The following is a 13,521-nucleotide window of genomic DNA, read 5'->3' as shown; positions in this document are numbered from 1 at the left end:
ACAATTGTTACTTGTTTCAGATTTGTCTCACCGATGGGCAGGCTCTCACACAATTGTTACTTGTTTCAGATTTGTCTTGCTAATGGGCTGGCTCTCACACAATTGTTACTTGTTTCAGATTCCGATCATTCGTCTCACTAATGGGCAGGCTCTCACACAATAGTTACTTGTTTCAGATTCGTCTCACCGATGGGTAGGCTCTCACACAATTGTTACTTGTTTCAGATTTGTCTCACCAATGGGTAGGCTCTCACACAATTGTTACTTGTTTCAGATTCCTTTCACCGATGGGCAGACTCTCACACAATTGTTACTTGTTTCAGATTCGTCTCACTAATGGGCAGGCTCTCACACAATTGTTACTTGTTTCAGATTCGTCTCACTAATGGGCCTGCTCTCACACAATTGTTACTTGTTTCAGATTCGTCTCACTAATTGGCAGGCTCTCACACAATCGTTACTTGTTTCAGTTTCGTCTCACCAATAGGCAGGCTATCACACAATTTTTACTTGTTTCAGAATTGTCCCACCGATGGGTAGGCTCTCACACAATCGTTACTTGTTTCAAATTTGTCTCACCAATGGACAGGCTCTCACACATTTGTTACTAGTTTCATATTCGTCTCACCAATGGACAGACTCTCACACAATCGTTACTTCTTTTAGATTCGTCTCACCAATGGACAGGCTCTCACACAATCGTTACTTGTTTCAGATTCGTCTCTCCAATGGACACGCTCTCACACAATTGTTACTTGTTTCAGATTCTCACACAATTGTTACTTGTTTCAGATTTGTCTCACCAATTGACACGCTCTCACACAATTGTTACTTGTTTCAGATTCGTCTCACCAATGGACAGGCTCTCACACAATAGTTACTTGTTTCAGATTCGAATCATTCGTCTCACCAATGGGCGGCTATCACACAATAGTTACTTGTTTCAGATTTGTCTCACCAATGGACAGGCTCTCACACAATTGTTACTTGTTTCAGATTTGTCTCACTAATGCGCCAGCTCTCACAGTCACACAATCGTTACTTGTTTCAGATTTGTCTCACCAATGGACAGGCTCTCACACAATTGTTACTTGTTTCAGATTTGTCTCACCAATGGGCAGGCTCTCACATAATTGTTACTTGTTTCAGATTCGTCCCACCGATGGGCAGACTCTCACACAATTGTTACTTGTTTCAGATTTGTCTCACCAATAGGCCAGCTCTCACACAATCGTTACTTGTCTCAGATTCGTCTCACCAATGTGCAGGCTCTCACACAATTGTTACTTGTTTCAGATTCGTCCCACCGATGGGCAGACTCTCACACAATTGTTACTTGTTTCAGATTTGTCTCACTAATGGACAGGCTCTCACACAATTGTTACTTGTTTCAGATTTGTCTCACCAATGGGCCAGCTCTCACACAATCGTTACTTGTTTCAAATTTGTTTCACTATTGCGACAGCTGTCACAGTCACACAATCGTTACTTGTTTCAGATTGGTCTCACCAATGGGCCAGCTCTACCACAATTGTTACTTGTTTCAGATTTGTCTCACCAATGGACAGGCTCTCACACAATTGTTACTTGTTTCAGATTCTCACACAATAGTAACTTGTTTTAGATTCGTCTCACCAATGGACACTCTCTCACACAATTGTTACTTGATTCAGATTCGTCTCACCAATGGACAGGCTCTCACACAATAGTTACTTGTTTCAGATTCCGATCATTCGTCTCACCAATGGGAAGGCTATCACACAATAGTTACTTGTTTCAGATTTGTCTCACCGATGGGCAGACTCTCACGCAATTGTTACTTGTTTCAGATTCATCTCACGAATGGGCAGGCTGTCACACAATAGTTACTTGTTTCAGATTTGTCTCACCGATGGGCAGGCTCTCACACAATTGTTACTTGTTTCAGATTCATCTCACGAATGGGCAGGCTATCACACAATAGTTACTTGTTTCAGATTTGTCTCACTAATGGGCAGACTCTCACACAATTGTAACTTGTTTCAGATTCGTCTCACTAATTGGAAGGCTCTCACACAATCGTTACTTGTTTCAGATTCGTCTCACCAATAGGCAGGCTATCACACAATAGTTACTTGTTTCAGATTTGTCTCACTAATTGGCATACTCTCACACAATAGTTACTTGTTTCAGATTCGTCTCACCGATGGGCAGACTCTCACACAATCGTTACTTGTTTCAGATTCGTCTCACCAATAGGCAGGCTATCACACAATTGTTACTTGTTTCAGATTTGTCCCACTGATGGGCAGGCTCTCACACAATTGTTACTTGTTTCAGATTTGTCTTGCTAATGGGCCGGCTCTCACACAATTGTTACTTGTTTCAGATTTGTCTCACCGATGGGCAGGCTCTCACACAATTGTTACTTGTTTCAGATTTGTCTTGCTAATGGGCTGGCTCTCACACAATTGTTACTTGTTTCAGATTCCGATCATTCGTCTCACTAATGGGCAGGCTCTCACACAATAGTTACTTGTTTCAGATTCGTCTCACCGATGGGTAGGCTCTCACACAATTGTTACTTGTTTCAGATTTGTCTCACCAATGGGTAGGCTCTCACACAATTGTTACTTGTTTCAGATTCCTTTCACCGATGGGCAGACTCTCACACAATTGTTACTTGTTTCAGATTCGTCTCACTAATGGGCAGGCTCTCACACAATTGTTACTTGTTTCAGATTCGTCTCACTAATGGGCCTGCTCTCACACAATTGTTACTTGTTTCAGATTCGTCTCACTAATTGGCAGGCTCTCACACAATCGTTACTTGTTTCAGTTTCGTCTCACCAATAGGCAGGCTATCACACAATTTTTACTTGTTTCAGAATTGTCCCACCGATGGGTAGGCTCTCACACAATCGTTACTTGTTTCAAATTTGTCTCACCAATGGACAGGCTCTCACACATTTGTTACTAGTTTCATATTCGTCTCACCAATGGACAGACTCTCACACAATCGTTACTTCTTTTAGATTCGTCTCACCAATGGACAGGCTCTCACACAATCGTTACTTGTTTCAGATTCGTCTCTCCAATGGACACGCTCTCACACAATTGTTACTTGTTTCAGATTCTCACACAATTGTTACTTGTTTCAGATTTGTCTCACCAATTGACACGCTCTCACACAATTGTTACTTGTTTCAGATTCGTCTCACCAATGGACAGGCTCTCACACAATAGTTACTTGTTTCAGATTCGAATCATTCGTCTCACCAATGGGCGGCTATCACACAATAGTTACTTGTTTCAGATTTGTCTCACCAATGGACAGGCTCTCACACAATTGTTACTTGTTTCAGATTTGTCTCACTAATGCGCCAGCTCTCACAGTCACACAATCGTTACTTGTTTCAGATTTGTCTCACCAATGGACAGGCTCTCACACAATTGTTACTTGTTTCAGATTTGTCTCACCAATGGGCAGGCTCTCACATAATTGTTACTTGTTTCAGATTCGTCCCACCGATGGGCAGACTCTCACACAATTGTTACTTGTTTCAGATTTGTCTCACCAATAGGCCAGCTCTCACACAATCGTTACTTGTCTCAGATTCGTCTCACCAATGTGCAGGCTCTCACACAATTGTTACTTGTTTCAGATTCGTCCCACCGATGGGCAGACTCTCACACAATTGTTACTTGTTTCAGATTTGTCTCACTAATGGACAGGCTCTCACACAATTGTTACTTGTTTCAGATTTGTCTCACCAATGGGCCAGCTCTCACACAATCGTTACTTGTTTCAAATTTGTTTCACTATTGCGACAGCTGTCACAGTCACACAATCGTTACTTGTTTCAGATTGGTCTCACCAATGGGCCAGCTCTACCACAATTGTTACTTGTTTCAGATTTGTCTCACCAATGGACAGGCTCTCACACAATTGTTACTTGTTTCAGATTCTCACACAATAGTAACTTGTTTTAGATTCGTCTCACCAATGGACACTCTCTCACACAATTGTTACTTGATTCAGATTCGTCTCACCAATGGACAGGCTCTCACACAATAGTTACTTGTTTCAGATTCCGATCATTCGTCTCACCAATGGGAAGGCTATCACACAATAGTTACTTGTTTCAGATTTGTCTCACCGATGGGCAGACTCTCACGCAATTGTTACTTGTTTCAGATTCATCTCACGAATGGGCAGGCTGTCACACAATAGTTACTTGTTTCAGATTTGTCTCACCGATGGGCAGGCTCTCACACAATTGTTACTTGTTTCAGATTCATCTCACGAATGGGCAGGCTATCACACAATAGTTACTTGTTTCAGATTTGTCTCACTAATGGGCAGACTCTCACACAATTGTAACTTGTTTCAGATTCGTCTCACTAATTGGAAGGCTCTCACACAATCGTTACTTGTTTCAGATTCGTCTCACCAATAGGCAGGCTATCACACAATAGTTACTTGTTTCAGATTTGTCTCACTAATTGGCATACTCTCACACAATAGTTACTTGTTTCAGATTCGTCTCACCGATGGGCAGACTCTCACACAATCGTTACTTGTTTCAGATTCGTCTCACCAATAGGCAGGCTATCACACAATTGTTACTTGTTTCAGATTTGTCCCACTGATGGGCAGGCTCTCACACAATTGTTACTTGTTTCAGATTTGTCTTGCTAATGGGCCGGCTCTCACACAATTGTTACTTGTTTCAGATTTGTCTCACCGATGGGCAGGCTCTCACACAATTATTACTTGTTTCAGATTTGTCTTGCTAATGGGCTGGCTCTCACACAATTGTTACTTGTTTCAGATTCCGATCATTCGTCTCACTAATGGGCAGGCTCTCACACAATAGTTACTTGTTTCAGATTCGTCTCACCGATGGGTAGGCTCTCACACAATTGTTACTTGTTTCAGATTTGTCTCACCAATGGGTAGGCTCTCACACAATTGTTACTTGTTTCAGATTCCTTTCACCGATGGGCAGACTCTCACACAATTGTTACTTGTTTCAGATTCGTCTCACTAATGGGCAGGCTCTCACACAATTGTTACTTGTTTCAGATTCGTCTCACTAATGGGCCTGCTCTCACACAATTGTTACTTGTTTCAGATTCGTCTCACTAATTGGCAGGCTCTCACACAATCGTTACTTGTTTCAGTTTCGTCTCACCAATAGGCAGGCTATCACACAATTTTTACTTGTTTCAGAATTGTCCCACCGATGGGTAGGCTCTCACACAATCGTTACTTGTTTCAAATTTGTCTCACCAATGGACAGGCTCTCACACATTTGTTACTAGTTTCATATTCGTCTCACCAATTGACAGACTCTCACACAATCGTTACTTCTTTTAGATTCGTCTCACCAATGGACAGGCTCTCACACAATCGTTACTTGTTTCAGATTCGTCTCTCCAATGGACACGCTCTCACACAATTGTTACTTGTTTCAGATTCTCACACAATTGTTACTTGTTTCAGATTTGTCTCACCAATTGACACGCTCTCACACAATTGTTACTTGTTTCAGATTCGTCTCACCAATGGACAGGCTCTCACACAATAGTTACTTGTTTCAGATTCGAATCATTCGTCTCACCAATGGGCGGCTATCACACAATAGTTACTTGTTTCAGATTTGTCTCACCAATGGACAGGCTCTCACACAATTGTTACTTGTTTCAGATTTGTCTCACTAATGCGCCAGCTCTCACAGTCACACAATCGTTACTTGTTTCAGATTTGTCTCACCAATGGACAGGCTCTCACACAATTGTTACTTGTTTCAGATTTGTCTCACCAATGGGCAGGCTCTCACATAATTGTTACTTGTTTCAGATTCGTCCCACCGATGGGCAGACTCTCACACAATTGTTACTTGTTTCAGATTTGTCTCACCAATAGGCCAGCTCTCACACAATCGTTACTTGTCTCAGATTCGTCTCACCAATGTGCAGGCTCTCACACAATTGTTACTTGTTTCAGATTCGTCCCACCGATGGGCAGACTCTCACACAATTGTTACTTGTTTCAGATTTGTCTCACTAATGGACAGGCTCTCACACAATTGTTACTTGTTTCAGATTTGTCTCACCAATGGGCCAGCTCTCACACAATCGTTACTTGTTTCAAATTTGTTTCACTATTGCGACAGCTGTCACAGTCACACAATCGTTACTTGTTTCAGATTGGTCTCACCAATGGGCCAGCTCTACCACAATTGTTACTTGTTTCAGATTTGTCTCACCAATGGACAGGCTCTCACACAATAGTTACTTGTTTCAGATTCGTCTCACCGATGGGTAGGCTCTCACACAATTGTTAATTGTTTCAGATTTGTCTCACCAATGGGTAGGCTCTCACACAATTGTTACTTGTTTCAGATTCCTTTCACCGATGGGCAGACTCTCACACAATTGTTACTTGTTTCAGATTCGTCTCACTAATGGGCAGGCTCTCACACAATTGTTACTTGTTTCAGATTCGTCTCACTAATGGGCCTGCTCTCACACAATTGTTACTTGTTTCAGATTCGTCTCACTAATTGGCAGGCTCTCACACAATCGTTACTTGTTTCAGTTTCGTCTCACCAATAGGCAGGCTATCACACAATTTTTACTTGTTTCAGAATTGTCCCACCGATGGGTAGGCTCTCACACAATCGTTACTTGTTTCAAATTTGTCTCACCAATGGACAGGCTCTCACACATTTGTTACTAGTTTCATATTCGTCTCACCAATGGACAGACTCTCACACAATCGTTACTTCTTTTAGATTCGTCTCACCAATGGACAGGCTCTCACACAATCATTACTTGTTTCAGATTCGTCTCTCCAATGGACACGCTCTCACACAATTGTTACTTGTTTCAGATTCTCACACAATTGTTACTTGTTTCAGATTTGTCTCACCAATTGACACGCTCTCACACAATTGTTACTTGTTTCAGATTCGTCTCACCAATGGACAGGCTCTCACACAATAGTTACTTGTTTCAGATTCGAATCATTTGTCTCACCAATGGGCGGCTATCACACAATAGTTACTTGTTTCAGATTTGTCTCACCAATGGACAGGCTCTCACACAATTGTTACTTGTTTCAGATTTGTCTCACTAATGCGCCAGCTCTCACAGTCACACAATCGTTACTTGTTTCAGATTTGTCTCACCAATGGACAGGCTCTCACACAATTGTTACTTGTTTCAGATTTGTCTCACCAATGGGCAGGCTCTCACATAATTGTTACTTGTTTCAGATTCGTCCCACCGATGGGCAGACTCTCACACAATTGTTACTTGTTTCAGATTTGTCTCACCAATAGGCCAGCTCTCACACAATCGTTACTTGTCTCAGATTCGTCTCACCAATGTGCAGGCTCTCACACAATTGTTACTTGTTTCAGATTCGTCCCACCGATGGGCAGACTCTCACACAATTGTTACTTGTTTCAGATTTGTCTCACTAATGGACAGGCTCTCACACAATTGTTACTTGTTTCAGATTTGTCTCACCAATGGGCCAGCTCTCACACAATCGTTACTTGTTTCAAATTTGTTTCACTATTGCGACAGCTGTCACAGTCACACAATCGTTACTTGTTTCAGATTGGTCTCACCAATGGGCCAGCTCTACCACAATTGTTACTTGTTTCAGATTTGTCTCACCAATGGACAGGCTCTCACACAATCGTTACTTGTTTCAGAGTTGTCCCACTGATGGGCAGACTCTCACACAATTGTTACTTGTTTCAGATTTGTCTCACTAATGGACAGGCTCTCACACAATTGTTACTTGTTTCAGATTGGTCTCACCAATGGGCCAGCTCTCACACAATTAATACTTGTTTCAGATTCGTCTCACCAATGGACAGGCTCTCACACAATTGTTACTTGTTTCAGATTTGTCTCACTAATGGAAGGCTCTCACACAATTGTTACTTGTTTCAGATTGGTCTCACCAATGGGCCAGCTCTCACACAATTGTTACTTGTTTCAGATTCGTCTCACCAATGGACAGGCTCTCACACAATTGTTACTTGTTTCAGATTTGTCTCACCAATGGACAGGCTCTCACACAATTGTTACTTGTTTCAGATTGGTCTCACCAATGGGCCAGCTCTCACACAATCGTTACTTGTTTCAGATTCGTCTCACCAACGGGCAGGCTCTTACACAATCGTTTTCTGCCAAGGAGCCATTAGCAGCCGTCCGTCTGTACGTTCAGATGCATAGGACAGATCCACCTGGAAACTTCACCCTGATGACCTCATTCCCCAAACAAGTATTCTCTGGAGAAGATTATGAGAAACCTCTACAACAATTAGGTAATGGCTTTAGTGTGGATTGTTGTAGTAAGTTTCCTTGCTGAACTTTCTCCAGAGGAGATTGTATATTTGTCTTCCATCTCTCAGTGCGTCTTCAAAACTGGATCCCGCTATATGGTTACTCCAGTTTTCTGATGAAACTTTTGAAAAGTTTGACACAAAAGTTGCAATTAAATTACAGGTTATTGTGTTTTTATAATTTGAATTATCATGAAATATTTATTAACTTGTTTATTCTCATATGCCCAGTATTGTAGCTTTGGAGAAATACCTGTTCATTGGTTTTCATACTTTGGTTTTCACATTTTTAAGTTGAATGAGTTTTTTGTTACCAGTGTATCTTATTCTCTTTCCACACTTAAACATGTTTTTTTCATTTCTTATGCAACTCCGTGAATATTTATGAAACCTTATTTCCAAATATGCTCTTACATTTAATATGTTAAAACACTACATATGTAAAATTAAATGATTAAATTAATCACATTTTTATATGGAATATTATTTTCTCTTACATATGAGGAAGTGCACAATCTTGAGGTTATTTATAGTGCTTTACTTGACTAACAGAAAAAATAAATAATAATAATTTATGAACCTTATCATTTTCAGATTTTAAGGTTTTCATATACTTATTCAATCAATTTTTCTAGACAAAACACACATAAAGTACTATTAGAATGCAGAAATCAAGCTGTTGCAATAAACCTCTAAATTTGGCTTTGGACACAAGCTGACATAATATAGACCGCTGAACATTTAGTAATAGTTTTTATGAGCAAAGACATATATGCTATACGTCTCAGATTGAAGAACGTGTCCCGCAGTCCCAACAGTTTCATGTCGAAGGCTCAAAATATGTTAAATCTATGTTAAAAGATTAGTTTAAAATTCTGCTTAATGCATGTGCGTTCAATGTGTCATCTCAGATTAGCCTCTGCATTCTGCACAGGCTCATTATGGACACAACTTAATGCTTTAAACAATTTTTTTTATAAAAAAAGTCTCTTCTAAACAAAAAGCGTGTCTAGATGAAAAGTGTTGTCACTGATAAGCCTGTGTGGACTGAACATGCTGATCTTGCACAACACTTTATTCACATGCATTAACTCTTTCAGTGCTGGAACCGAATTTTAAAGACCTTTGCAAACAGTTTGGTTCCAGATGAGACGCCACAGAATGTGGCGTCTCATCAGGATCCAAACTGTTTGCTATTCTATTAGTATTCTTTGAAAAAAAAATAAAGAAAATGCTAATTTTAGAAGTTCAGCAGACAACATATTAGCAGACGACATATTTCCCAGCATGCAAAGGGTTAAGCCCAGTTTTCCCAGACCGAGGCTCATATAACTGATGCCTGTTTTTGTTTCCATTTTCAGGTCTTGTTCCGTCTGCTGTGCTAATTGTTACTAAATCATGATGAACACCTGTGGTTGCTTACAAACATTGTGCGAGTGAATGCCTGCTGTTTTGATTGAAGAACCAAATATAGATGCCATGCAATGTATTTTCCAGTAGGAATAGTGTATTCAGTGATACTATTGTGTAACTGAACAATAATTGAAGTAGATTTAAATTGCAATTCCCTGTTGCAGCCGGTCACTTAAGGAATTAGTTGGTATAGAATTGGTTTATGATTTATTTATAAATAACAAAACAAATGTTTGCCATACAACTGTAGACAAATAATATTACACTTAAAGACATGGGTGAGAAAAAATATGTTTTCTTGTGTAACTGAACAATAATTGAAGTAGATTTAAATTGCAATTCCCTGTTGCAGCCGGTCACTTAAGGAATTAGTTGGTATAGAATTGGTTTATAATTTATTTATAAATAACAAAACAAGTGTTTGCCATACAACTGAAGACAAATAATATTACACTTAAAGACATGGGTGAGAAAAAATATGTTTTCTTGTGGGCGATAGTGTTTAAGGATATGTTGTACATAGAGAATACTAGGTAGATGTTGAATACAGATAAGTTTATTTAGCAGCAGGGCATGACGATTGGTTAATGTTTCGTGCTTAGAAAATAAATGTATCTATAATCAACACTTACCTGGTACCCAATATTCTATTTATCCCATTATTGTCACCTTTTTCTGTCTTCATGTCGAAAGAAAACAAAAGAAAATGGCTGAACACACTCAAACACAGAATTTGTCATATGACATAATGTGCACAAAGAAGTAGGGATTCCCTAAAGTTAGCGTGCCTATTGTATGGTAAAAAGTGTTTTATTGAATTACATAATATTACTCTCTATTTTATAATTCTCTGATTTCCTTGATTTTTTTGTACCACTGTTTCTAAACTGCTGTTTTGGAATTTGTTTTCTCAAATCGTATATATTTGCTTTAATTTATGCTTTTCAATTTTTATGAAAAAAAAAATCAACTACCTTCTTAACTTGGCCTATGTTTTAAATTGTTTGTCTTCAAATTATTATATTTGTCGAAAGTTGTTTGATTTATTTATCTTAATGCAAGCAGGACTGTAAAAAAAATATATATTTTTACTTTAAGAAGTTAATGATTGTGGACAGGAAGATTTGTGCACAGATTGTGTTGTTTCTTTACATGATTTATTGTTTTCTGTGTATAAGGTAAACTTGTATCTGCGTTAATGTGTGTTTCCATCAGATTCACTGATTAATGGATAATAAATGCACAAGAAACTTAATTGTTCATCCCCAGTAACACTAACTATTCTGAAAACAAGTGCATGATCTAGATGATTCTATATCAGAATTTACAAACTAAATGTCTCATTGGTATTTATAATATGTGTGTGTGGTAGTAATAAAAGACTCTTTTATTCTTGTTACAATGGAAACATTACGTTTTGTTAAAATTTGTTTGAACTACCAGTAAATATTTAAATTTGTCTCTTTGTGTTTGTTTAATTTAATTCTTCAGTTACCAACTTGCTTAAAGTTGCAGAGAGAGAATCTCTAAGGAGATGGGATTTGAAATCTTATTGATTGTTCAGTACAACCTAGTGGTATTCAATATAAATTACTAATGAGCCAATGTTGTGTGTAGTCAGTGAAATGTTTTGTTTATTAATTGTAGTACAGCCAACCTTGTTAGTTCTTAGTCCAATGTAACAATTTCGAGCTCATCATAATAAGAATAATAATTTTATAAATTTTCATGCTAGAAAGTAATTTAAAAGTAGCACCCCTTCATACTTTGACTAGACGTAATAAATGTTTATAGTTTGGTGTGATCTAAAATTGTTGTTTAGATTTCACTTTGACTCTGTCAAGTGAACCAAGGGCTTTGTAAGCTTATTGATAGGATACATCCAGTAGGTTCCTTTTGCCTTCCACAATTAGTTTGTTCTCATGCTATGTTTTTACCTACAACCCTTCTTATTGGTAACATAGTTACTTGGGAGGAAATGAAGACGCTTGTGAGGTCAACATATCTTTTTAAGGTCTACAGATCACAGGCTAAGGTCACAGGTCTTGTAACAATAAATGTGATTCTGCACAACATAATGCTTTGACCTATGACCATGCAAATTGATTATAAGGTGTAAGAAAAAACACCTATTAATTTTGAGGTCACTTGGTCCAAGGTAAAGGTTACAAGGCATGATATGATATGAAAATAATATACCTTTTGTTTTTAGGTCACTAGGTCAAATGTTACGGTCACATGAGCTTCTGTCAAGGAATTGGTTTCTGCATTATCTAGAGAATGCTTTTATCTAAGATAAACTATATTTGTATGTCAGTTACTAGGGGGAGAAAATGACATATATTGATTTTAATGTAAAAGTTGAAGGACGTAGAGGCTCGAAATTGGTATATGGTTTCCCCCAACTATCTTGAGAATGCTTTGACCTGCATTCAAGCAAATTGGTATATTGGTTACTTGGGTGGAAAGGAAGAAGCACATTAAATTTTAGACGATGGTGATCTTCAATTTTCATTGGTAAAATTTGGTCAGACTGTTAAAAAAATATTAATAAATGCAACTTTTACAATTTTATTCAATAAATTGAGCAGTTTTTCAATACAACATACGTACATAAATAAATACAAAATTATTATAAATATATGTGAAAAATAAGTTCTATAAAAACATATCAGTAAGAAGTAGCAATCATGTGTAAATAGCAACACATGAAGAAATGCTTATACCTTAAGGATCATCACAAAAGTCTACAAATAGAGGAATACAACAAAACTTCACTCACACAAATAATAAATATATAAGCCAGTCCCGTGGAAAACCGGTCTTAATACATGTGCTTTAAGTATCGTCCAAGGTTAGCCTGTTAAGTCCGCTTCAGCTTTTTAGAGATAACAATTTCCGCTTTTATGGATTTCTCTATAGAAGAAACTCTTTATTTTACAAAAATCTAGTCTATGCATAAAGTGTCATCGCTGATTAAACTGTGTGGACTGCACTGGTTAATCTTGGACTCTTTATTTTACAAAAATCTAGTCTATGCATAAAGTGTCATCGCTGATTAAACTGTGTGGACTGCACTGGTTAATCTTGGGACGTTCATGTATGCACATGCAGTAAGCCCAGTTTTTCCAGAGAGAGCGTCTCCCATATAATCACATTTAATTGGACAAGATGTGAAAAATTACACATTCTAACTAGCATATGATACAAACTTAAAAAAGCATTGATTTTTCTTAGTTAAACACGCATAATATACATGAAGATCAATTCCCTGAAGAATAATACTGAATGTCTGGTCTTGAAACTAACAAATGAGGTTTCATGTACTTATAGTACAGTGATTACTGAGAATGTGCTCTACATTTGATTTCACAGATTTCATGCATATTCAATAATTATTATTATTATTCATCTTCAAAATTACTTTTGTCATAAGTCAAGTTATGTCACTGAAGGGTAACGAAACATCAGCATATTTTTAAAAACTTTGTGATATGATATATCCTAGGCTGTATTAAAGTTAAAGCCACACACCTTGAAATGAAGTACATGTTAATCAATACATATATATCCAATTTGAGAGTGTGCAAAATCCTCATTAAATCTATAGCCTAGTAAGCAAGTAATTTAATTTTGTTTTAAATTTTAAAACCGAAAGTAGAATTTCTATATGTAAACATCCATTTTGACAAACGTGATTATATTTAAGTTTTAAAGCGCAAAAATGACGGATTTCTACCTTGTAACCATCAGATAT

General features: G+C 38.0%; 1 protein-coding gene across 1 annotated transcript in view; it reads left to right on the top strand.

The window, feature by feature from the left end:
- Positions 1 to 11,223, top strand: part of LOC127832648 (UBX domain-containing protein 1-A-like) — a 39,513-nt gene extending 28,290 nt beyond the window's left edge. The window contains exons 10-11 of the mRNA XM_052358250.1: positions 8,153 to 8,333; positions 9,713 to 11,223. Coding sequence (XP_052214210.1) covers positions 8,153 to 8,333; positions 9,713 to 9,753 — 222 coding nt within the window. The 3' untranslated portion in view covers positions 9,754 to 11,223. The remainder of the gene's footprint in view (positions 1 to 8,152; positions 8,334 to 9,712) is intronic.
- The last annotated feature ends 2,298 nt before the right edge of the window (positions 11,224 to 13,521 follow it).

Source organism: Dreissena polymorpha, chromosome 5 (genome assembly GCF_020536995.1).
Source record: "Dreissena polymorpha isolate Duluth1 chromosome 5, UMN_Dpol_1.0, whole genome shotgun sequence".
NCBI classification, from domain to species: Eukaryota; Metazoa; Mollusca; class Bivalvia; order Myida; family Dreissenidae; genus Dreissena; species Dreissena polymorpha.
This window is presented reverse-complemented; position numbering and strand designations above follow the sequence as displayed.